This window comes from Festucalex cinctus, chromosome 14 (genome assembly GCF_051991245.1).
Source record: "Festucalex cinctus isolate MCC-2025b chromosome 14, RoL_Fcin_1.0, whole genome shotgun sequence".
Lineage (NCBI taxonomy): Eukaryota > Metazoa > Chordata > Actinopteri > Syngnathiformes > Syngnathidae > Festucalex > Festucalex cinctus.
This window is the reverse complement of record NC_135424.1, coordinates 17,807,870-17,834,704: the sequence shown is the minus strand read 5'-3', so window position 1 is coordinate 17,834,704 and position 26,835 is coordinate 17,807,870. Positions and strand designations below refer to the sequence as shown.

The 26,835-nt window shown below is 37.0% G+C and overlaps 1 protein-coding gene across 3 annotated transcripts in view; it reads right to left on the bottom strand.

Annotated features, from left to right (window-relative positions):
• Window positions 1–26,835, bottom strand: part of eys (eyes shut homolog) — a 175,017-nt gene that overhangs the window by 9,435 nt on the left and 138,747 nt on the right. For all 3 annotated transcript variants that reach the window (XM_077495542.1, XM_077495543.1, XM_077495544.1), the window contains exons 41-45: window positions 22,076–22,184; window positions 17,965–18,182; window positions 6,676–6,848; window positions 2,760–2,942; window positions 80–246 (exon numbers count right to left, since the gene is read on the bottom strand). In XM_077495542.1, coding sequence (XP_077351668.1) covers window positions 80–246; window positions 2,760–2,942; window positions 6,676–6,848; window positions 17,965–18,182; window positions 22,076–22,184 — 850 coding nt within the window. The remainder of the gene's footprint in view (window positions 1–79; window positions 247–2,759; window positions 2,943–6,675; window positions 6,849–17,964; window positions 18,183–22,075; window positions 22,185–26,835) is intronic.

Below are 26,835 nucleotides of genomic sequence, written 5' to 3'. Positions count from 1 at the left end.
TTGCTGGGCTGGCAGTGAATGTGTTAATACCCTCCAAAGTGCAATTTAGAGTCAAATAATTCTGCAAAGATCCAATCACCTTCAGCCATCCTGTTGAGTTGAACCTTCCGAACGTGACGGTGTGGACGCCCACGTGGAGGTTCAGTCGATCCGAGACGATCGTTGCTATACCTGAGCCAAGATTAAATTTATGCAGAACTCTCCCCTTCCGCACGCCCAAAACGAGGAAGTCGTCACCGTCAGTGCCTGGAAATAGAAGGCGTTAATGAGCAATGAACGAGTCAGCAGATATAGTACAGTTAGGTCATAAATAGATTATAAATAGCACAAACTCTCATTGAACTGGAACCCACAAAAACAATGAAAATCAATTACCCAGATTTAAACTCAATTATACATGTGGTTGCTTGAAGGCACATTGCAGATGACATTATTCATCCCTGCAACCACAGCGGTTGTGTGTAACTTGATCCCATAAATTAATAAAATAATTGTGCTTCAGTGTTTGGAGGAAGTGATCAAAGCTGACACTTCATTAAAGCAATTATTGTTTTAGTTGTTCATATTTCATCTTTTCTCTTATTTCGCCTTTGAATGTGCACTATTTCTGACTTTGCTGCTCACTCTCTCTGGTAGGTATTTCATTATTCATATTGCGCTTGTGTTGTTGTTTTTTTTCTCTTGTTTATGAATTGAACTCTCCAGAGAAGATCACAGCGGAGATACTGGCACTTATTTATGTCTTCTTTTAAAAAAAATATTGTCTGGTGACGCAACCTTCACATTAGCACATCGGAACATAAAACAGTAGTGTCCATTATCTTTATTATCTTTTTTTATAGGAGGAAAAAAAAGGAAAAAAAAAAGAAAAAGAAAAAAAAACAGTATCCAAACTACGGCCCGGGGGCCATTTGAGGCCCACAGTAAAAAAAATGTTAGCGGCCCACAGCATATACACAAAAATGGCTTTTTTCTTTGCTAATGTCAGATTTGTGAATACATGATTGCATTATGAATTAGCATCCATCCATCCATCCATTGATTTTCTGAGCCGCTTTTCCTCACAAGGGTCGCGGGGGTGCTGGAGCCTATCCAAGCTGGCTTTGGGCAGTAGGCGGGGTACACCTCGAACAAGTTGCCAGCCAATTCATGTATGAATTAGCATTATTTCTTGAAACTAACAATGATTGATGGATTGGTTTTATTGTGTTTCATAAAGTCGAAGAATGTCATAGTGGCCCTTGCATCCTTCAATTTTGCTGTCTGTGGCCCTTAGAGGAAAAAGTTTGGACACCCCATTCACTAATTCAACAATAGATTTAGAAATGAATACAAGGTGCCACCAAAGTCAAAACATACCTTTCAGTTTCAGATGTCATTGTGACACACTTGAGGTCATGCGCATTTCACAGCTTTGCACTTTTGTAAGCATGTCATTTGCTTGTGCATGGCTCCCCAATTGACATTGGAGCAGTGTTGCAAAACAGCCACATGGCAAGATATTTTTTTTTCTGTCCCCGACTGCATCAAAGGTGTCTGTAGCCGTATTACTGGATGCCTCACGGTAGAAAAATTGTCTAATGTCCAATGACATAACCCACCAAACCACCAGCTTTGGAGGGTATTGTACAAGCAAAAAGAAAAATTCTGCTGGGATTGATTTTGCCCAAATTCGACAGTCGTGTCGGTTTACATGACTAGAGAGATTAAAGATAGACTCGTTGCTGAACCACACGTTTTCCAAGAGCTGAGGGTCATTTTTTTTTACATGAGCATCATAATCTTCCGCTTGAAGCCTTTGAACAACCTGACTGGTAAAGCTTGAGCACTCTCCAAAGCATCCGCTGAGCTTTGATGTTGAAAACAACTCAAGTTGGGTTTGAGCATTTCCTCCGCCAGACCACACTGTTTTTCTCAAACATTTATTTACTCTTCTATGACTTATGTTTGTAACCTGTACTATTGTCTTAAATCAAATTTATTTATAGAGCACTTTAAAAAAACAAAAAAAAAAAAACAAAAACCTACCATTGCACGTTTTTATTTTATTTTAATTTTTTATTTTTATTTTTTAAGCAGAAGATACAATTAGAACAACAGGGGCTCTAGAATTGAACCCTGTGGAACACCATATGACAGTGGGGCTGTGCGGGACTCAGAGCAACCAAGGCTAATACAAAACATTTTGCCAGACAAATAGGATTTAAATCACATCAGTTGAAGAGGCAAATTTTACTGGTCCCAACTTGAGTACTTTGGCCTCGTGGAAGTGTAATGTCAAGGTGAGGGTGGCTTGAGGAATTTTATGCAGTATCCCCAACTAAATGAGTTGAAGTTAGCTCGTCATCCTAATTTCTTGTCATGTCATTTTGCAAATTTTCTAAAAACAAAACAAAACAAAACCCTCAGACATAACTTTCATATTTTAACCAGAGCACTGATTCAGTTTCAAAATGAAGGTGGGTAAATCAACAAATTACCTTAAATTGCTGGTTTTACAGCACCGGTAATTTATTTTAAAAATATTTGAAGGTAAAAAAAATCTCTTAGGGATGAGTAATGTGCTATTTTTAACATTGCTGCTGGAAAAGATGGGTGGAAAAAAAGCCGAAGCAACAGCTTTAGCTTTTGCTGATAAGTAGATTTAAACGGTTTTGGTGCCCCGCCACTGTTTTCATTTAAAAACCGCAGTGGAATAATCGTCAGAGTTCTTGCTGAGACACAAAGACATAATCCCTGAAAGTGTGCAGGTTGCTGACCTTGTCCTTTCCGCCCAGCGAACAGGATCAGGTTGTCTTTCAAAGCAGAGGAGTTATTGGCCAGCGTGAACTTCAACTGGAACTGGTAGAAAAAGTTGAGACTGGGAATGTCGGAGTAGGCCACAAAAGACGTGTAGCCAAACTCGTCAGTCCCGCTGAATCTGGCACGCGTGATGTTGACTGCTGCAAGACAGAAAGACACATTGGAAGGAGACAAGTGTGCTCTCCGTCACGGCTTGCCAAAAGATGGCACTATTGCCACACAGTACCTCAGCGGAGCCGGTTCAAGCCTTTGAGAATGCTATTAGATGATGACCTGTTTTCAAACACTATCACCTCTCCAGTCCCATTCTATTTCCATTAGAAGCTATTTAGGATGAATTTTGGCAAGCAGCCGCCAACTGCTTCATCCTCTTGATGCGCACAATGGCAGCATTGTAACATTCAATTCAAGTTTAGTTACAGAGAGCGTGTTGGTCGCACAAATGGAAACTCTGCATTTGATTTTGCACTGAGGACTCAATGTTAAATGCAACTATAGTTCAGAAAATTAACCCAACACACGAAACACAGAAGATATTTTTGACTGTAAGACACTTCCTGGTGGCAGTTATATGGCAAAACGGGCTTAATAGTACTCTGAAATTGCACATACATTATTTATAAAGCCTCTGTTTCATCTCCACTATCATCCCCCATTTGCTTATTGTGTCGCTGAATTGCCTCTCTTCAAAAGTAGATAAATGGAGCTGTGTTGCTCCTATTTTGCTCAATTAACAAGTTAGATGTTAGTGGTGCCTAAAATGTCCGTTTTTACCGTGACTACTAAACCGTTTTTACAACTCCAGCACAAGTATGTTACATAACAACACTCACACTATCGATAATGACTGGGGGTGTCAAAAAGTAAAAATTTTAAGTTCCTTTAAGGCCACAATTTTTTTTAAATGTGTGACTAATGACTACCCCTTACTTGAAGAGAGGGGAATTCCAGTCGCAACGCAACAGACATGTCCACATCAAATTTTAGCAGTAATATATTTAATAATAATGCATATATTTGTAGAGACTGGGGTCAAGTTGTATTTTACAATTGTAAAAACATGAAGAATTTCACAAGTTACTTCAGGTGAAAGATTAGATAGCTCTCAATATGAAAAGAAAAATGCATTGAGGTATCATCATCTGACAAATGCAATTTTGCCATCTAGTGGCAGAAAATGACCTCAATATAAATCAACATCACACTCATTTTTTTTTTTTTAACAGTACATCTTTTTAATTTTAACTCAATTTTATGCATTATACTGTATCAATGACTAAAAGATGCAGCCATATTTCTATTCAACATTTTCCCGTTTATGTTAACAAGAGAATGAAATGTTAGAAAACAAAATGTTATTGTACATTTAGAACACATAAAATTTGCAATTAATTGTGAGTTAACTATTGAAGTCATGTGATTAATTATGATTAAAACTTAGTCGCATGACGCCACTAATAATAACATGATAAACGATGGTATCTGAATTAACAGGTGTGGAAGTACAGCATATCGCAAAAAATGAGGATTTTTCTTTCTTCTTTGTTAACTCACAAATCATTCAATTCATTTTCTATTCCACTCATCCTCGTTAGGATCATGCGTGTGCTGGCGCTTATCCCAGCAACCAAGGGCTTTTTTTCTTCTCCATGATGCATGTTTTGACTGGTGTGACTTCAGAAAAATATGGTCATCTAAACGACAGTATACAATTTGTATTTCTTAAATTATTTATTCAATGCAAACTGCAGAGGTTTATATTGACATAGACTAAGTTAATTAATGTCAGACTTTCACTGTCACCGTTTTCGCTTTCAATCTAAACATGACATTATCAACAAATTTTTCAGTCTTGATTCCGACCCAGATGACCTTGGTGAATAATGGAGTTAACATTTTGTTCCCGTTGCGCTACACTGAATGCCTCACATTATGACACGCTATTCATTTGGTGTAGATTACAGAGCAAAACATTAACAAAGGTGCTTGTCAAAAAAGGTCAAAAGTGTCTGGAAAGCATTTCAGTAAGTGCAAGTAAGTGCATAGAAATACTGTACACTTACTAAATGCCCATACAAAAGTCAGCTTTAGCGGTTTGAATCAGGCTATAATATAGTGCAGTACTGCTTTTGAATGAACATGTAGAGGTTAATGCTTTTCATGACCCGAATCAAAGCCCAACATAGAACAAACAAAATGCCCCGAATGTACAGCCCAACAATCAATATTGAATTGTAGGAATATTGCCTTTAATATCCTCCATGTTCAATCCCAACACAACACTACGAGTACCTTGTCTGCAAAGGTAGGACCATTAATAATTCTAAGTGAAGTCGCCTCAAATATACATTATTGTTTCATGAAGTCCCCGAAGGCACTCCAACATCCGTTGCACTTCCCGGTCTTTCGTTGTATTTCCTTTCCTTTTCCTGGTTGTTCAGAGAGCAACTGCATCATTTTAAGTGCACTTCAGAGGAAACTTACACTGGAGGAAGATAATTTTGTTTTCTTGTTTTTGTTTCTTATGACCTTTTGACTTATCTACCTCAGTTATACTTTAAAACTCTAACACGGTAGTTGCTTTCACAAAGAATGCGTAAATGTTCCCTGTAACGGAAAATAATTGTATGTGTCTGTCAAATTGAACCTTTTTTTTTTTTTTAGATTGCATACTTTCCAGAATCAATTGGGTAATCATTGGTCAATAATGCCCGATGGTTTGAGAATCACTCACAACAATAACATAACATAGCATGAACAACTGCTGGGCTCAATTATTAAAGTCGAGAGCATATTAGGAATGAGGAAAGGGTTCTGTGGCCTTGAGACGAGCGTGTAGCAAGCCCCTTTGGAGTGATCAGCTGTGATTGTGCTGATCTTATCGGATGTTGGCAGGATCCAAATGTCAGGCGCACGCTTGGTGCCGCACTGGATGGTTGAATTGCCGTGTCTGGCATGCGGGAGCTGGAGCATATCTATGATATGCCAAGCAGGCAAGCACCCTGCTGCTCTTTAGTTTAGTCATGCAAAACCTTCCCTTCTGAGAACCAGAGCTGACTCTTCCTTTACTGGAGGACTTTCTTAGGGAATTCACAAAATAAACAGCTCTTAAGTAAATGAATAGTAAAATAAAATAAAATAAAATCGAACTTTCCACTTTTATAGAGCAAAACTGTTAAGAAAAGTTGCTTTCGTAAATACAATCTGATTAACTTAAAAGTCCTTTGAAATATTCAGCAAATCAGCTGTGAATTTTGCTTTGATTATCCAACTTTTATTGCTGGAGGAAGAGCACGTTTCTACATCCTCAGCACTATTTAGTTCCATTAATCCCTTTACTTAACAACAGGCACTCACTCTACCAACTGCTCAAGGCTCCCATTCACCAACTGTTTGCAGACGAGTCCCTTAATAAAGCTGCAAAATCTACACTGCTCTGATGTGAGCGCTGTGAAAAGGGGCTGTTTTAGGGGCATCGTTCTTAACTGAAAACTGAAAATGGGGCTCGTTTTGGACGCTTGTTCACACGACAGCTGTATTTTGGAGAACAAAAAAAGCAAATAGAACAGTCTCGAAATGGGTGTTTGTCTAAACACTGAAAAACAGTTGACTGAGTAAGTAAAAGTAAAGGACATGCTGTGCAAGTATACAGAAACGTGTCACAACCAAAACAATGGCAAACCTTGCAGCGGAGGTGCAAATGTCACATTTAACTCACAAGCTAACTCAATGTGCTACACATAATTAAATACTCAACACTTAGAGACATTTACAAACAGAAGAATTTAAAACATTAAAAATTCTAGACCAACATATCTCGACTCACATCTTTATTAAAGTGAGGCTACCTGACTACTGATTAACTTGACTTACCTTCCTCACAAATTAGGCCTTGTCTTCCATAAGGACAAAGACATACTGCCTCCAGTGGCGACTTTGGGATGCACGTAGCTCCGTGACTGCAGGGGTTCCGGTCACAGGTCATAAACTGGCACAGCTGGCCGGTGTAAAGCGGGGGGCACTCGCAGAACCAGTCCTCGGCATCGCTAAATGGTGCATACACGCAGGGACACAATTAAACCATGAGGTGAAAATGAAACATCATGTGGATATATTTGTGATACATGGGAATGGCTAAAATGCTTTTCATTGTAAACAAGGGAACTAGTGTCTACGTGTGCACATTTGGAATAATAAAAGCAGAACATACACGCACAAGTAGCATAGTAAGCACACTCCTTCACCATGATGGAAAATTTGTAGTTAGCATATTAAAAAAAACAAAAAACAAAAAAACATCAAACAAACAAACAAAAAAAACAAAACAAAAAAAACAGGCAAAGAATAGTTGGAAAATATAATCTAATAAAGTATTTCCCAGTTTTCTTATTAGCTATATAATAATAATAATAATAATAATAATAATAATAATAATAATAATAATAATAACACTAAATGGCCACAAGATAGAATTGTTGACCAACTTAAAAAAATCGCTTCAATTGTTAAATTAATCCAAAGTGAATATATTAACTTAATATATTCACTTTGGATTAACTTAATTCAATCGTGTGTTACCATTTGAAACGATTTTTTTTATTTTTTATGTTGGCCAACAATTCTCTTTTTAAATTTAAGTTGGCTCATCAATTCTCTTTTTAGAGTGATATCTCCTTTAGAGTGATATCTCCTGCATACATGTTTCATGGAAGTCTGTTGTATAGTTCTTGAAAAATCCTGCTAACTAAAAATAACATAAACCAACACAATCAAACCAATGGGTGAAAACAACCACTCTGGTTTTCTGGGTCATAAAATGCACAACCGCAACCTATTCTTCCTTCCTCAGTGAATAGTCCTTGCTTGGCGATATGACAAACCAACATTCCAAGTAACATGTTGGCAGAAGAGATGTGCACCAAAGGTATACAGTCACAGATAGAGGAGGCGCTGGTGAGTTTCAGGCTCCATAAATTAATCATGTGTTTGGTGCAGCAGCTCTGCAGGGTGTGTTTTTGCTCCTTGAGAAAGTGGCTTCCAGAAATGAAATATTTACATTCTGTCGCTTGCGTAGCACATTGTTAGACATGACTGTGCTCTACTACCAAGAAAGGATTATTAACGGCCTGCTAATGCCGTTTGTAACGTGCAGTGATACACAGCCGCATACTTTCGCAACCAGTTATGCCCACTATATTTAAAATATGACAGATGTAAATTGCCACAAGGATTGTCTTCTAGTAAACGTGCATTTGTCTAAGAAACAGTTAACAATACTGTAAATTGCATGTCAATCCTGAGACATGCCCTACAAAAGATTATAAGGCAATCGTCACATGCCACGTGTTAAAACTATCCCCAGCCACATGGCTGTGGTGTACATGACAAAAAAGAAAAAAATGTATTAGAATTAGTAGCGCTCTACTGTAGAGTGGTTTAGATCCTACCTGTCAGACAAAACAGTTTGTATTAGCTTTGGCTCCTGTGAGTCCTGCTCTGCTCCACTGTTGTATGGTGTTCCACAAGGTTCAATTTGGGGCCCCCGCTGTTTTCTGTATTTGCTATCCCTTCGTTCAATCATAAGAAAGCATGATATTTCCTTTCACTGCTCTATGGATGACAGTCAGATCTATGTCTCACTGAGTAAAAATGACACTTTCTCCATAAGGCCACTTTTTGTCCTGTATAGAGGAAATCAGGGCTTGGATGCACTAAACTTCTTGAATTTTACTTAAAAGAAAACATAAGTTGGTCCCTGTGTCCCTTGTTCATCCCGGCCTGCTTAACTCTTTGACCGCCAAAAACGTTTAATAACGATTAGTAAAATGAGGACGTATGCTGCCATACACGTTAAATGACGTCAACTAATTTTTTTATATTTTATTTTTTCCTCAGTGCAACGTCTAAGTGCAGCACTTGGTCAATGCGTTGTGGAATCAAAAACACTAACTATGGCCAACAGATGGAAGCATTGTAACTCTATTCGTGAATGATCAAAGCCTTTGTCATAAAGTTTTTTTTTTTTTTTTTGATAACGTGTGGCAGTAAAAGAGTTAAAAAAGCCATACAGAAACAGAAAAACTATCCTACTTCACATCAATCAAAGTAATGGATGAGAAGAATGACCAATAAAGTTCGTAAGGTTACATGTAATTCACTAATTAAATTAAAAAAAAAAAAAATCTGTCTATTAATTTCCTATACCAAACAATCGGGAAAATAATAAACAACAAAACGTTATCCTTTGGGAAACACTAAATGCATCCTGACCATGTATCAGACAAAATTCTAATGACCAAACTAGCAATTGACTGAAAAAAAACAACAACAATAATAACGTGAAAAAAACAAATGTAATCCTGTCCATAACTTTTCCAGCAAAAACATTACTTGTCTCCAGCTGTGCAGAAAGCGAGCTAAAGGAGAAACAAGCTAATAAAATGCATTACCTCAATGAAGTCCAAATAAATTGCCACAAAACTGAGCTATGCATGCATAACATATTGTGTTTGTGTCTCATTGTGTTTGTGAGTGCACTATGTTGAGGAGAGCAAGAAGCAAGTCTGAAAACACTTCATTTTTAATTGGCCTGCTCCAAACTGGATTTGTGCGGTGACAAACAGTTGCTTAAATTTGCCCCTGGCTACCACTTTGATGATGAAATTGTGGTAATTTTTGCAGACTAATCTAAGTATGTTAAAGCAACAATAGGTTTAAATTATACAATTGCAATAAAAACTTAAAATTGTTATGGTGGTTCACTTGCAGTTCATCGGGAGAAGAGAATCTCTGTCGGCCAAGAAAAACTTTGCAATGTCAATTCTCTCATTACTAAACAAAATAAGTACATTGCTTAATGAACTAATTACTAAAAAATAAACTTCACAATAGCAGAGAGAGTGTTGGAGTAGCAAAAGCAACAAACAAAATGAAAAATAAAAATACCCAACTATTGCTAACTCTTAATGCTAGATTCTTTGGTACATTTTGTTTATGTCAAATGGAATATGCATTTTACAGTCATATTACAGAGATTATTTAGATATACAGTAAAACCATGTGAATGTAAAGGTTAAACTAAATCTATCATGTTCATTTAAAATTGATATATGGTAGACCTACTGTAATTATTAATTACCCTTCTAAAAAAAATCTGTTGATTTACAGAAAAAAAAAATAAAAAATCTAGCAGTTGTGGTTACCAGAATAATTCTATAAAACAAAAACAAAAAAACTGTGCAAATATGAACAACTTTGCAGAACAACTAGTTAGTTGCCAATGTATATTTTAAAACAAATGTCAACCCGATACATTCATAAATAATTGACCATACAGACTATATTTCCATAGTTATTTCTATATTACTACATGCAGTATGATCGGGAAGCTCGTGCGTTTGGCAAATGTCTTCCGCAGTAAATTATGTACTGAACACTTCTTTTCAAGTGCTTGTTGATATGCAAACACTCATCTACAGGAAGCCGGTGATGAGGTTCTGCTGTCATGCCATTCACCTGGAAGAAGCAGCTAGTCCACATTATCCTTCATTAAAAATAAAACCGAATCAATGTTTCTAGTGGATATAATTCATAGACAAGAGCTGCTTTGGTATGAAACACTTGCCCTCCATTATTGTAAACAGACAGTAGGATACCATGACAATTGAGAGGTCTGGCAGGAGGAGGCAGGATAAATCATTTCAGCATCACCTGGCACTTCCCTGGCGGAATTTTAATACTAGCCAAGGAATAAAATACAACTTGAATTTATATGTGACATTCACCTGATGTACTCAGGCTCCTGTTTGAGCAGACGGCTCCACGACATTTCCCTGACCTCGTCCAGACAGTCTTGGCTTGCCCGGCAGTGACGAAGGGCGACGTCTACACAACCTCTGTCGGGCTTATTTGAAACTAACTGTCAAAGCAAAGCATCACTCACATGCAATTCCTTTTAGGTCTGTTTAAAAAAAAAAAAAAAGACTTTCTCCAAGGATCTGACAATATTCCCTCTATGCAACCTTTCTCTGTGCATATCTAGACTAGAGTTGTCCAAACCTTTTCAAGGATGCATGTGCCACATTGACATTCTTTTCCTTGACTTTGTTATACGTGCTGAAACCATTTATTTATTTATTTTTAACTGGACTTTAATAAATACCTAATGCACTAAAAACGCTGTAATGCTCACCGTCATGACAAGCAGTGCCTGAAGCACAGCAGCATTAAGTTTGGCAACAACCATGACTAACTTATGATGGGGGGTTATGTACCACCGAGTGAGTGACTCACTGCATGCTGACCAGGCCATTTGGAAATGATGGTGTCTATGCATAACGATTACACTTATTAAATGTACTTAAATCAGTGACAATTTCCCTACAGGAGTTTGTAGTTAATACGATTCACAGGACAATGACGATGGCCCATTCAATCAAACCTCATTATAGATACTGATAAGATTTTACGGCGACTGTATATCTAACTTATTATGTGAAGCCAAACCAGTAGCCATTTCTATTTTCAAAGGATTAATTATTCATTCACAAAAATAGAATGAAGTTATGCTTCTGATCTATTTTATCAAGATTTAATCTGATGGCATTGGCAGGGCTTGCTGATATGGCCTTATCATTTACAATTTAAACACAACCCTTAATACATTTTAATAAAACACTTCAAATGTTTAACAAATGTACATCAATAAATTAAAAATATAGCCTCTGGGCTTTATATGTAAAATCACGCATGTATGTGATATGCCAGGTAGGTTGCAATATTTTTTTTTTTCCAATCCATTATGGTGCTGTTTCATTTTGTTTCCTCGCTGTCTGTTTGAATTATTTTGCGGCAACTATACACACGTGTTACATCTAGTTGCACTCAACATGAACCCATGTGTTGAAAATGTCATAAAAGTGAAATATATCAATAGAGAAGTGTATTTTTCACCTCTTATTCATTTTTTCCAAGCTCAACTAATTAAATACATCCAATCAAGCCACACGGGTAAAATGAAGGAATCCTTCCTTGAAACAAGTGTTGCTAGTATTGAACTGCATGAAGAATATAAAATCTTTCATAACTGTGAGCATTAATCAAAACTATTTTCACAACTTAGCACACGCTAGTCCAGGGTGTCCCCCACCTACTGCCCAGAGCCAGCTGAGATAGGCGCCAGCACCCCCCGCGACCCTTGTGAGGAATAAGCGGTCAAGAAAATGGATGGATGGATGGAACTTAGCACACGCTCATCACAGCCGAGACATTATTGCAGATCATCCCATCAACAGTCAGGGTTTCATGAAATAATAAAATTTACCAACCTTGCCCAACACACAATACAAGCAAGAACATATCTTAGTAATAAGCAATGTTTAGAATTGTGAAGAATTAAACCTCTCACGTATAGTGGTTACTACAGTGGACAGCTGTTAAAGTGTTTTCTTCTATATGAATGAATCTTTTTGCCATAGTTGGCCATTAGCCACTCCAGTGGACACAAGTGTAGTCTTGACATACAATGACATCCAGTGGTCAACGTTTGTAAGTGCAAAACAACAACAACAACAACAAAAAGGCAAAGACAGAAGTTCAGTTTTGAGGAAATGGCGATTGATCATGAGTCCACTAAGTTGGACTTTGGACATCATTAGCTGTATTGTGACTAAAATTTTGTGTTGCTGTAATTTTGTTGTTTTAGAAAAGACTTCATCTGCAGTATTTTTTTACTATTATTTTTTGCTTCAAATAATAATTTAATTTCTATTATAGCAATATTTTATAGAATTTAGTCCTCAATTGAAAGTAAGGAGCCTGGTCCTTATGTTTTGTAGTGATCAGGTGCAGAATATGCTAGCAAAACCATGTACACTGGCCATGTACATTGTTGCTTATCTAAAAATAAATATATATGTATTTTTGGAATAAAATCATAATACATTCCCATTATTTCATTTTTGTCTTATTCAAGGTGACTCAACTGAGCGGTGCACTACCACCGTAGTATACACTGTATACACTGTTGACAAACCGACACTGGTATTGACATTAGCATTGGCACAGTGGTTAACACATTTTATGAAATAGAATATAAAGCATTTATTTGATTATTAGAAGGTATTATGTTATAAATGTCAAGGTGACGGGGGAAAAAAATAATTTCCTCAGATAGACATTCATAACAAGAACAATGTTTCCATTGGAAATATTATCAATGTACTTGGGTTGCACACAGTATGATAGATTTTGTTCTAATGGTGAGTTAGAATAAATGTATCTTGGACCCTCAGCTATTCTACATCTATTTTGAAGTAAGAGCTTCAAATTGTTTACATTTTGCAGCACACTTCTAATCAATGAAATGAAGCAGCCTGGAATACAAATGGCCAAACAAGCTACTGTTATTAGTGCATGTAATTTGCAAGTAATTGTTCGGTATGAAGTGGGTTTCGTAACATGCAAGGAGCAATTTAATCAGCCAAATGAATGCTTGGGCTTTACAGGCTGCACATTACATCTGTTTCTCCTCCTACCTCCATTCTTATCTTCTCTGCAAAGTCTGTGGACGTCACAGTAAGCAGCTGTAATACACCTAACTTAGTGAATCAATCTGACACTTAAATGGGCAAAAAGGATGCTCAGTCGCTTTTGTGCATTTTTAGCAGGGAACAACTACAGAGCACATTGCTAAGCTGCCGTGTGACATCAATTGGATAATACGCTTAATTGCCTGATTTAGAGGGACAAATTACAGTTACCTACTTTGAGTACAAAATGTTAGCTCTGCTCTGTGTGAGGTTGGCAAAATCAAAAGGACAAGTACCTGTTAACCTCACAAATCATATGTGAGGATTCTACAATAGGCGCTAATTGTTAAAAGGGAAGCCTGTGGATTAATGTGCGCTGGCTGGACTTTTGCTTCGGCAAGTTGCCAGGCAACAAGCAGAGAAGTGTGTTGTTGGGAACCATTTTCCCAATTGTACTTTATACATTGATAAGATGAAAGCGCACCATCAACAGAAAAAAATAATACAAACAAGCACAACTGCTGGTTGCAGTGCTTTTGATCTTGCAAAATGATAATCTTCTAAATATGTGGGAAAACTGTGTGTGTTTTTACATTTCAAAGGCTTAATAGCAAGGTTCAATAATTTACAGAAAGTGCACAATCGCGTGAAAAGATCCTCTAACCATCTTTTTTGGCTTCAACCGGGGAACGTATAACTGGAGCTTTCCCAAACTAGTCGCTGATCAATCACATGGCACTCACTTTACAGTATAAACATACAACATGTACAATCACAGACGTGATTTTCATTGTTGTGTTCCAACAAGACAGCAACAGTGAAAGATGCAGCCACCCGCTCCTGCGAAAAGCTCATTGCACGCCCACGCAAACGTACCAACACCAACAGCAGGCCCCCCAGCAGGACACTTACTGACATGAGACATGTGGGAGTCAAACTGCACTCGCTACATGTATTCTCATAAAATACAATATCCACAATATCCTACAAATAAATAAATTAAATAAATGAATTAATTAAAAAAAACTGCAAAACTGATATTTATGTTTATGTACAGTACTTTGTATACAGCAATGCCTGTTCTTAAAGCGCTTTATAAATAAAGTTGAGTTGAGTTGAGTTAAAAAATAAAAAAAATAAAAAAAAATGGGACACTGCAATTTGGACGAAATTCAAATATAGAAGAAACTATCCATCCATCCATCCATCCATCCATCCATCAATTTTCTTGACCGCTTATTCCTCACAAGGGTCGCGGGGGGTGCTGGAGCCTATCTCAGCTGGCTCTGGGCAGTAGGCGGGGGACACCCTGGACTGGTTGCCAGCCAATCGCAGGGCACACAGAGACGAACCACCATCCACACTCACAAGCACACTTAGGGACAATTCAGAGCTCCCAATTAACCTGCCATGCATGTCTTTGGAATGTGGCAGGAGACCCGAGTGCCCGAAGAAGACCCACGCATGGGGAGAACATGCAAACTCCACCCAAGAAGGCTGGAGCCTGGACTCGAGCCCGAGTCCTCAGAACTGGGAGGCAGACGCGCTAACCAGTCATACACCGTGTCATAGAAGAAACTATTTATAACAAATTTAATCGCTAGTCAATCTGGTGACTGGTTGTTACGTTATAATTTAGCGAACACTAAATGCTATCTTGGTTGCTAAACAGGTCAATGCAAAAACCATTAGCTAACCTTTTCTCCTCTTTGGAACTTGGCAACTTGAGCTGCCATTCTGATTTTAGTGTGTCAAATAAATTAGTTTCCATGTAGCCTACTCCCTGCAATGTGCACACGTGTTAGTCACTGCAAAGTGCTGACTGGAAGTCAAAAAACACCCAAGTATATTCTTTATGTATTTAAATGAAAACAAATGTGCCCACGCTCAGTTTGACTACATTTCCCATGATTCTTAGACGGAAGCAGGAAGTAGTTCAAGTTCCGGGATGACGCAACCATGAATGTGAAAGTAAATAGGAAGACCTTTCAATTCACTCCCAGCCATTTTCACTGAAGCAACGGATTTTGACTGATTTTGCAAGGCCTACAGAATATTGTGTTCTATTGCTACAGAAACATGGAACCTACCAAAAGAAAGATTAGAATCTCTTCTGTCATCACAAAAACACATATATTTGTATCTGTTTCCGTTTTGCAGGGATTTGCATTAGAATATAGCTATGTTTCATCATTATTCACAAACCTGTTGAAAACAGTGGGGAAAAGAACTTTCAACATGGCCCTAATTGATCTCTTATACTCTGCTGCCACCTTCTGAATGACCTCTTCAGGTCAGAAGCTGCAACAAAGCCTTTTCTATGCTCTGGCATAAAAATACACAAACATAAATACATTTTTGGGACCATGGCACTATTTAAAATAGGAGAAAATTAGTTAATTGGTTTAACATATGATTTGCTACGACAACTGTGTGATTAACATACAATCAACTGGTTTATTGACTGGAAAAAGCGGGACGCCTTAATGGGATATGTGTCAAAGTTGGACAAAATAACGCTGGCCAGGCTCAAAATAGCCAAAGTACCATGTTAATAAGTTAGCGAAACCGTCATCTTGTCTCCATAAATACACTGAATACATTATATGTTGCTTACACAGCGACTGCTACTGTAGATGAAACATTTTTGTTTTTCTCATTTACAGTACATTGAGATTCATAAATGTCACACATCAGACATCAGAAAGTCTTTTGGTATTTCACGCTGATGTTCCTAAAAAGCCTCATATGCATAGATGCCCACACGCGAATATGTCCCAGTTTGACACTGATATGGCAAAAACAACCTCGAGTGAAAGCCCTGTCATCCAATTGTCTCACAACAGCAGTGCAGCCAAATGCAACTAAAAGAGAACTCTGTGAACTCTCCATGACCCCTGTGTGGTTCATGTCATACAAGAGACATCTGCATTAATGTTTGTCCATCACACAAAGATAATTATGAGACGTTGCCCTCAACACATGACAAACCACGAGAACCACAACGCCATCACATCCTAACTGTTATTCTCCGAGCCTTTTCCTATCACAATAATCAGGGTGCCTGCTTTCATTTCCTGTGAAACAAATGTAACTGTTAATTGATAGTGTCATAACAATGAACAAGTCATTTACAGCACCTATATTCTGGATTAGCCAAGGGGAAAGTGCGTCATAGGTGATGTGTGCAGACTAACAAAAGCGGTCAAAATTGCTGGTAAGTGAGGCGTGATAGTGTTATGATGATCAATTCAGACCAATGTAGGAAATTAATGTAACCTTTCACTCTTTCACCTTGTTGTTTCATGTTATCAGGGACACTTTTAGAACCCATGAGCATAACTGATATACTTTTACTAGTGTAGTTATTTTTAAGTATGGTGACGAAACAGAGTAATTTTACAACATCAGTTGTCACCCACAGAATACGTACTTGGACACAACAAAATGTATAAAGTGCAAAGGGAATGGAGTACAATATAATGTATCAACAATTTATAAATTCCAAAATTATAACCCCAAAAGAGTATTATTATAATCAGTTCAGTTTTTCTAGCTCAGGCTGCTATTACCTCCCTAGTAGTAACTAGTTGCTAGCAATTTAATCAATCAGATAAACAAATTGAAACTTCCCATATTTTCTGCTCAAAATGTGTGCTCACTTTTGCATATATAGTACATCTGGAACATGGTTATGAAAACTGCACATTATTTGGGAATTACTGATCCTGGTCTCAAAGTTGTGAATTAAGGTCTTGGTGAGGCTTAGAATTTTTCAAGGTGATTTCTCTCACTCTCTTACGTTTGGGAATGAATGTATGTTGATCCGTTTTTTTGTTGTTGTTGTTGTTTTTTTAAGTCCATAATGTCTTATTTTGCTTACTCATAAAGATAATTTGTTTTCACTGAGTGCGAAGGGCATCAGAAAGAGCTCACATTTTACTGAAAATCAGAGGATTTTGGCTCTTAAGTAAATCTTCAAAAATTGTTGAAAACTGTTTTCTTCATTTCTGTTTTGTGTGCAATAAGATGGCAACAATAATATTTTACATTTTTTTTCAAAATTTACTTTTGAGCAATTCAATTAACGGTACTTCTAAAACTTGTGCTTCACTGTTAGTGTTTGAAGTCAGTGGCAATTGTGCACTTTTAATGCATTTCGGGACCAAAGGTGTTATGAATGTATTGTTGAGATTTGTTTCATTGTTGTACTCCCAAAGGTGCTTATAAATGTTAATCCCTGCTCTTAACTCTGTATAAAAAATATGATCACAAAGTAATTGAGGGCAGAGAAGCAGTTCTATGCCACTGATTTAGAAAGTGAGGTGGAGCACCTTCTTACATTAGGATTTTTTCCAATTGTGTGTTTCATTGAAAAGAAAAGATATAGGGATGGTTTTCTGAGTGCGATTCTACTTTGTTATTCAATAGCAGGATTAAGCAATTTATCTACTTGACTGATTCACAAACCTTTGAAAAAGGAGCATATGCTAAGGAAGTTATATAGGACATTTTCCCCCTCCCCACATTTGACTGATCATTACAAAGTAGGAGGAAGAATGAACCATTTGGTGCTAATCAAAGTTTAATTTTGTATTGATTACACAGCAGTTTTCACTAATGAAGTAATTACCTGACACAGGTCCCTCCATTGCGACACGGAAGGTGCTGGCAAACAGGTGGGTCACAGTTCTTGATGTTTCTCCCTCTCACGGCCTCACCCGCCAGGAAAATCTCCTTTGAGTTGACCCGAAGTTGCCGGATACATCCAATAAATCCTCCTTTTGCAAGCCCGTCATGCAATTCCCGAGGGGAGGAAGCAACCCCAAGAAAAATAGGCCCAAATGTTCCCTGCAAAATAAAAAAGGTAGTAAGCCAGTGATCATGAATATTGTTTATTAAATCACACTAAATCATACAATATATATGGCCCCATTCATTTTGTAGCTTTGCTGCAACTGTAAAAACAGGAATGGGAAGAAAAATTACCACCATCGTCTCCACACGCTCACCCTGATAGAATAGGAGAGATACAAATACAAATCAATTCTGCAGGCTTTCTTTAATTTGAAGGTAATTGGGAATACATTTATTGAAACCAATAATATGAAATTGCTAATTGTGACCAAATGGAGCTGCAGAAAGAATCGTGGCAAAATATCACTTTATATCTGATATCTTATACATCCGACTCACTGGCCTAACCCGTGATGTTAAATAGTCTTCTCTTCATTACTCCTTTATTGCCATACATTGTAGATTGATGCCTCGATCAAGAAGTATTGCATTTTATGTTGCTATAATGGTCCATTATGACTAATAAATCATCCTTGGAAAGGAATGGGCACGTTGGATATTTATATTGTTGTTGGAAAAGTGTATAAAACATGTGCAAACACTTCCTTCATTCATTAGATAAATTATGGATTTTAGATGGTGACAAATATTGTATTGAGAGATGTTTTTATTCAGTTGGATTATGCGAGTTGTGAACTTCTGGGAAGGAGTCTGTTGAGGATGCCACATTTTATATTTGGCCATTAGAGTAACATTTTACCATTATTATGCTTTATGACTTCCCTTTAAGTCTGCATCTGTAAATTAACTTGAAAAATCATCAGCTTCCTATTCAGCATGTTGTGTGTGTGGTCACTCATCTCCAATACAAAGTGAACGAGGAGAGGTGTGGACTGAAGCAGTGAAATATGTGTTTTGAAGGACAGCCGCAAATGAGTCGCGTCTACAGAAGTCGATTATTCTAATGATCCACAATGCTATCAGTTAGAAGCTCATAATAATGGATTTGAGAGACTGGGCACAAGGGGTTGAAACGACTTCAGATTATTTTTTTGTAGATGATGCTAAAGTGATGATAGTCGAGCCGATTTGGACTAATCTATGATATTATTCACGAGTACTTTCAGTCAACAATTTCAATTTTTACTTATTGTAACTTGGCTACGCAGTTGGCATCAGGTGTAAAAGTGGTGGACAGCCGCCAAATTCAAAAGACGGATTTGCACTTAAAGTAGCACAAATTGTTTTACCATGGAACTTTTTTAAATGCACACACAGTCAGTGAAGACAAATTTCCCTAAGGGGACCAAAAAACCAACCCCAACCAACCCAACCTAACCCAATCTAACCCAATCTAACCTAACCCAATCTAATCTAACTCAGTCCAACCCAACCCAAGCGAATCTAATATAACTCAATCTAATTTAACCCAACGTAACCCAATCTAATCTAACCCAACCTAACCGAATCTAATCTAATCTAATCTAATCTAATCTAATCTAATGTAATGTAATGTAATGTAATGTAATGTAATGTAATGTAATGTAATGTAATCTAATCTAATCTAATCCAATATTACATTGGAAGTGTGGATTTGAAAATGTTGGAAGAGGGAAACAAATATGACTGTTTTCCCAAAAATAAAATCTTTGCCTTAATCATTTTTTGGGTGGAGCGAGCAACCACATAAAACCATATTTAGTTTGATTTAATTCATCCCCTGGTGCCCATTGCACATTACATTAAATTTAAAACTTGGGATGGAACACCCCAAAATGGTGGCCCAAGGGGTTGCTAGTTGATCATCCCTGTCATGAGTCACTCATATGGCATGACTCCTTCTTGTGACTGGTTCCAAATTTGCCCTAAAATCATTAGGAAGCTCCAAAATAACTATACCAAATAGATGAAAGGTTTTGGTGACTTTCAAAAAATCTCTACACCGACAAAGCGACCCTCTTTTGATGCCTGTGTCAATGTTTTTTTTCCCATTGTACACCACAAATGTTTGAAACCTTGTAGTGGGGGAATCACACAATGAAAACAGTTCTTCTGCATTTCTGTTATCCAAACACTTTAGATGAGATATTTTATTTTGCCAGTGTTCAAAATGTATTTTCCATTTTCCTTCACAATAGTTGAACATCATACTAATTAAATCAAGTGAATGACACCCTCACACAAACTGATTTTCTTTTCAAAAGATGAATATGATAAAGGAGCTACAGCAAGGCGATTAATAAGTTTATAATCCAGAACAAACAAGCAAAAAAACAAACAAACAAAAAACTTATTATATATCAGCCACGAAGGCTAATTTTCAGGGACTTATACTTTGAAATGCCAATCTCGAATGTTATGCTTTAGGAAATGTTTTATTTGACATTGCTGTTGTTATGGGTGTCAGAATGTCACAAATAATCAAAATAAATCTTACTGCCGGAATCTTTGTGAACAAGTCATTGCTATGTATTTTCTGTCTCAGCAAAAGAAGAAGAAGAAGAAAAAAAAAAGTCATTCACTGATGATAAACATCTTCATAGACAAACAGACCATTGTGGGAATTGATGCGTTACACTGAATGTTGCTAAGCTGAACTGTGTGAACATGTCACATTGAAGTTTTTATGACTCTGACATTCCTCCAAAATATCATTCATCATGACTTGATGATGGCGTTTCCGGAGAGGTGCAATGGAGGGAGGCATTGAGGCGCATGGCCAAATAATCTTTTGAGATGTTGGCTTATTGCCATCAGATTTCATTAACACAAACAAATGCACTACCTGACAGCTTATAAAGTCGCCTCAGAAAGTTCAGTGTTTCATTGCGGGAAAAAGAAAAGAAAAAGACTTGCATCCCACTGTTGCCATTCACTAATTTAATTGACCACACACTGTAGACGCTAACAGCTGTGGAAAATATGATTTGAGATACAACCCTTTTGAGGTACAAGCATAGTCACTGTTTTAAGGAAACTTGCATCGAAACCATCGTACATTAATGTACCTGTATTGTATCATGTGAATGATATTAACATAGAAGAAAAAAAAATCCTCAAATTAGAAAACCATAAATCACATTAAGGGTGGTGCAGCATATTGAGCCTGCGGGAAGGTCGAGCTCCTTTATGTGCCTTTGAAAAGGGGGGAAAAAAAATATTCATCTAAAATTAAATATGAGCGCTGTTAATCAAACTAATGAGGCAGACCGGCTAGATGAGCAGGTAAAAATCAGCCTGGTGCTACTTTCATTGCTTGTCAAAAAATTTGTCACAGCCAGACGCCATTACAGCGAAGCATAATAATGTGCGGACATCATAGAATGGAACTCCCAGCAGTCATTTTGAAACAGTTCAGCAGTCAATAATACAGTTTCAAATATTAAATAAAGTTCCATTTCTTGTAGCTTCTAGAAATATATACAGTATATCAGTATATGCATTTGTGGTAACAGGTGGCTAGTTGTAATTTACAATTAGCAAAATGGCCTGGAGTCCTTAAGTTGCTTTCTGTTCCAAATACAAATTGTTCAGAATTTGAAAAGAACAATATTTTGTTCCCGTCACCAACGTCCAACATGAAACACAAATGCCACCTAATGGCAGAAAATTACCACAACACAAATCTAACTCAATGTTTCACACTCGTTTTTACAGTTTAGTATGCTATATTAACTTCAAATACTAATACAAAGTACTTACTATAAAATTAATATATCAATGAACTAAAATATACAACCTATTTTTTATTTGGTAACGAGTATGTAATGAAAGATAATTAAATACGTTGGAACTTTGGGCCACACTCATCACTAAAAAATCTTGAACATCCTGCACATCTTACAGTATGCATTAAACATTTAAAAAGACGTACATGAGCAATGCCAATGAATAAAAACACCAAAGTGTTCGTACAGGAGGTGTAATTTACAGTCAGGTCATGTTACCTCTGACACGGGCAGTGACACAGAGTCCTGGAGACGATGAGCCGGGCCATTATTTACTGCTATTTCAATCATACATGACCCTTCTTGTTTGCCGCTGGGCAGATTGTATCTGTAAAGAGGGGAGAGAGAGAGAGAGAAGGAGTAAGCAAGGAAGAGTCTCATCAGACCGCACTCAACCAACAATATCGAACAATAAATCCAGCAAAGCATGAAAATAATGTGCAGAGATAGACAGAGCAGATGCACTAATGCGGCTACTAACGTGACTATTGAGACTACGCTATAAACTCGCTATGTATACATTACACAGTAGTTTTTCGATAAACTTTATGCACTGCTAGATTGGGTATAGGGAGCAATGGTGCATTTGGACCGTAAGCCAAGGAATGGCAAGCTAAAGCAGACTGCAGCTTCCTTAACTGTTATTTCTAGCATTATGATGATATTGAGATATAACTGTTTTACAAGATCATCATGTTCAATACAAAAAAATGTAATCACCACACAAAAGAAACACAGTGCTCATTATGTCATCCGGGATTAATTAATGATAAAAAAAGGGGGGCACGAAGCAGATATGCATTATAAAGCTAATGAGTCTGAGGACGATTTTATAATTTGACCCTCTGTTGGCATCTCAAGGGAAATATACATTTGCACCAGTCATTAATGTTGCAGTCACAATGTTAAGTAGCTGGTCTACTTGTGTCAGAAGGCAGCTTTTGCAAAGTCAAGCGATTCCCACTCTCCGATTCATCATTTGTACATAATATGCGATAAGAGCGGTGTGCATTATATATGAGATTCAACAATCGATGCCACATACATTTTAAAGAAGCTTCTACTCGGGAGTAATGCGTCATTGTTCTGCACTGTATGTGCCTACTAGTTTGTCTGAGAACACAAGTAAATAATTGAAGGAGAATAAGTCATTTAACATACATAATTTGTACACTTTCTTAAAATAGTCTCATTATGAAACAATGTAAGCTTGTAAAAACTAAAAAGCAGACTGCATAAATGCCATTGCCATGGCAACCTCTGATCACCGACGAATGATGGTGGAACAGCCAGGACACCTCTGTCATTATAATTCAAAGTTGTTTGCCATGCATGTACAAGAACAGTATTTATTTTTATTTTTTTTATGACATAATGGGAAAATACATTTACAATATAGACATGGGTTTTGCGTTTAAATTCTTGGCAGCAGGGTCGCATAGTGGTTAGCTTGTCTGGTCAGATTCAGTTGGCTTATGTGGGCTACCAGTTGGTTGGGTTCTCAGGAAAAGTAGTAATCTTCCCGGGTCAATTTGACCCAGGCTATAAAAATGCACCCCAATAAACATTATTATCCAATTTCATTGCAAATATTTCAAATGAACCATTTTTACCAACAAATATGTCATTATGAAAGATTACTGTTTGTAGTTTTTACATTTTCAAATGGGTCAGTTTGACCCAGGCCATATTTCGTGTGGCAAAAGTGTCCTAATAATGAAATAGAGCTTATAATTAACAGTTTTGTATGCAAATATGTCAAATTGAACCATTTTAATTGTGTGTTGATGAAGTTTCATTGTACTATTTTGTAGTTCTTAAATGTTAAAATGGATACATTTGTCTTGGGCTGTGTTTAATTTTACAAAAACATTCCGATAAACAACATTTAATAAAAAACATGTCCATTTTAATTGTCTATTGATGTTTTTTTTTTTAAACCAACACAATAAACATTGTTGTAGCTTATTATAAACTGTTTTCATTGAACATATGTCAAACTTAACCATTTCTTATATTCTGTCAAGGTGAAATTTCATAGCCCAAAAAAAAAAAAAAAAAAAAGGACCGCCAAGGTCACATTCAAGAGATCCCTGGGGGCTACCATGTTGTCGACACCTGGATTAACATAATAATAATAATAATAATAATAATAATAATAATAATAATAATAATAATAATAATAATAATAATAATAATAATGATGATGCAATCATCAGATACCACATGTATGGGATGACATGAATATACGGCATGCTTAACAGGTGCTTTGAGCAAACTTTTTTCTTTCCATAATCTAGTCTAATATTTGGGCATACTTAGCTTTTTAAACAAAAACAAATTAAGCACATAGTTTTTCACTATCACATTATAATGAATAAAATCCTACTGCCTTCAATCACAAATCTCAAAAATATTTTGAAATGGAAATATTTTTACCAATGATTATTGGCAAAACCTAGCTGAAGAATGAACATACAGTAGTAGACGTTCTTGTTGGTGAGTGTCATTGCACATTGTCAAGCATATTAAATGAATATAATAAAGTACATTTGAACCAAAAGGTTGCATCTTTACAACCATTGGTGGTGAAGTGCTTCACTCAGCAAACTTTTATTTCCCACTTAATGCACTCCTCCTAGTCACTCCGGGATGTCTTTCTCGGGGCATTAAATGGATCGTAACTGGACTGTTGGGGTTGTCTTTTGAAGATGTTTTGCCATTTATCCATGCAGGCTTCATTGGTTCATGCACATGAGCTAGCTAGCAACTGAGAATGGAGACTCTTTTGAGGGATGCAAAAGATAACTTGGTGATTATTAATATTTCATTGAGTTGTAACAAGGCCCGTTTTTTTTCATGAACTCATAAGTTGCAAATGTCCAATAGCTTACTAACGTCACCTGTGTCAACCTTGTCAGTGCAATTAATTTCAATCAATTAATTTATTTGATTGCTGAATGGGGGAGGCCAGCAGAAAAATCTTCCCCACCCCCCAGGAGCAAGTACTCTTTACAGCTACTGTTGATTCTTATTATTCCCAGTCCATTCATTAACTGTTGTTCAATAAAAGCATATGTTTTCATAATGTCATGGCAACAATGAGATTGATCCTCTCTCTTGTTAAATTTGAAGATTTACAGGCAACCACACATATTACATCTAAAGATTATGTTATGAAATTTTTAAATATTTTTTTTACGTATACATGGTGCTGTATAGAGGCACACTGATGACCACATGCGTGAAACGAAATAAATAAAAAAAAATTAAAAAAATTAAAAAAATTAAAAATACTTAAAAATATACAACTCAGTGTTTGGACATGCATAATTGCTGAGGTGGAATAGATTAACATAAAACACACAATATTTATATACATGTTTGGTCAACCAGTAAACTATTCAGTCAACAGCTTGAAAGAAATAATAATAATAATTTCCAACATTTAAGGCACTTTCACATTCAAAATCCAAGCACATTTCCCACCTCAAAAAGGCAACTTGAGAATTTTCACAATTCATTACCGCAAATCTGGTTCAAGCATTTTTCTTGATAGTATCTTTTTGTATTGCGTCTGCTAATGCAGCCAAGATGTTCCCCGTGAGACCCAAAGAGCATGTTCACTAAGCAAACATGATGATACGACTTCACTCGTGAGCACATCGGATGCTCCACCACGCTCATCTACATTGGTCTTGCTCTAAGGCACAGATGACTATTCATGAAGATGACTTCTTTACATCATCTAGTAGCCACGTAGCGCAGGGGAATAGTTCCCCTGCAGGTGCTCACAACCCTCATCCTCATCATCATCACCCATCATCCATGCAACTGCGTCATGCAAGCACGCACTCACTGGTCACATTAGGCAAACCTGGATAAAACAGTGATGTCAAATACAAGAACTTCATCAAATATTTACAGATACAGTAATGTGCTTCATTTTTTATTGCTCCGATGTGTTTTGTGCTATTTTGATTGATTGACCATTTGCAGCATATGTGGTATTGTAACAGTATGAATTATGAATGAGGCTGTCTCCATGGCAATGAGACGATGTTCTTGCCGTGTCAGGTGGGGCATTTTGAAACAGACTTATGTTTACACGTTCATGATTCCACACAACACATACACGTCCCTGTTATCATCACTTTAGCTGCTGGACAGGGTGTCTGTGTTGTCGCGGCCAAAATCCCCTACTCCATTTCCTTCCGCCCACACATGCAAGTTTTAGAGTCTTTTATTATGTGGCTTTAGGTGTTGAGTTTTTATTTCAGGTTCATACTGTGCCCCTTAAAGGGGCAGACCTCGCTTTGTTTTTTCCCTTCCCCTTCAATGTTTTTGTTTTTTCCTTCATGTAAGAAACTCGGGGCACTGAAAGGTTACCCACCTGGCTTCCAGTTCTGTCTCTTGTTAGTTATTGTATAGATGTATTGTATAGATTGATTGGTTATAGTGCCAATCAAAATTAAGTGTTATCTCTGAACATGCAGATTTTGTGCTCCATCTCTTTTAGTGGATGTCATTGTATCATGCATCCGTTCCTAATGTTGTGGCCTAAGACTGTCGAAATACAACACCGACAAAGACACGATTACTCAAACAAAAGAGAAAAAGGCACCGTGTAATTTCCTCCCTCGTGCACCATTCAGCGCTCCGTCTCGCAGGACCGACACTAGCGCCACTTGAGGTAAACAAACAAATATGTATGAATATTTCATTTTCTCTAAGTACACACAAGCACAATATGGAGGTGATTATTTACACTGGATCATTACTTATGCATTATTTCATCTGGCTAATTCTCTAATCATACCTTGTTGTTTTTTGTCATCTCAGACATCCTCATTTGGACTCTGCTTTGTGACTCATTCATTGCAACGCAGACCCTTTGAATCTAAAATAAAAGCTGCTGGTTAGGGATTGCATTTGAATATTTTGGGCACTGCACCTTGACACAAAAGTATGTATTAAAG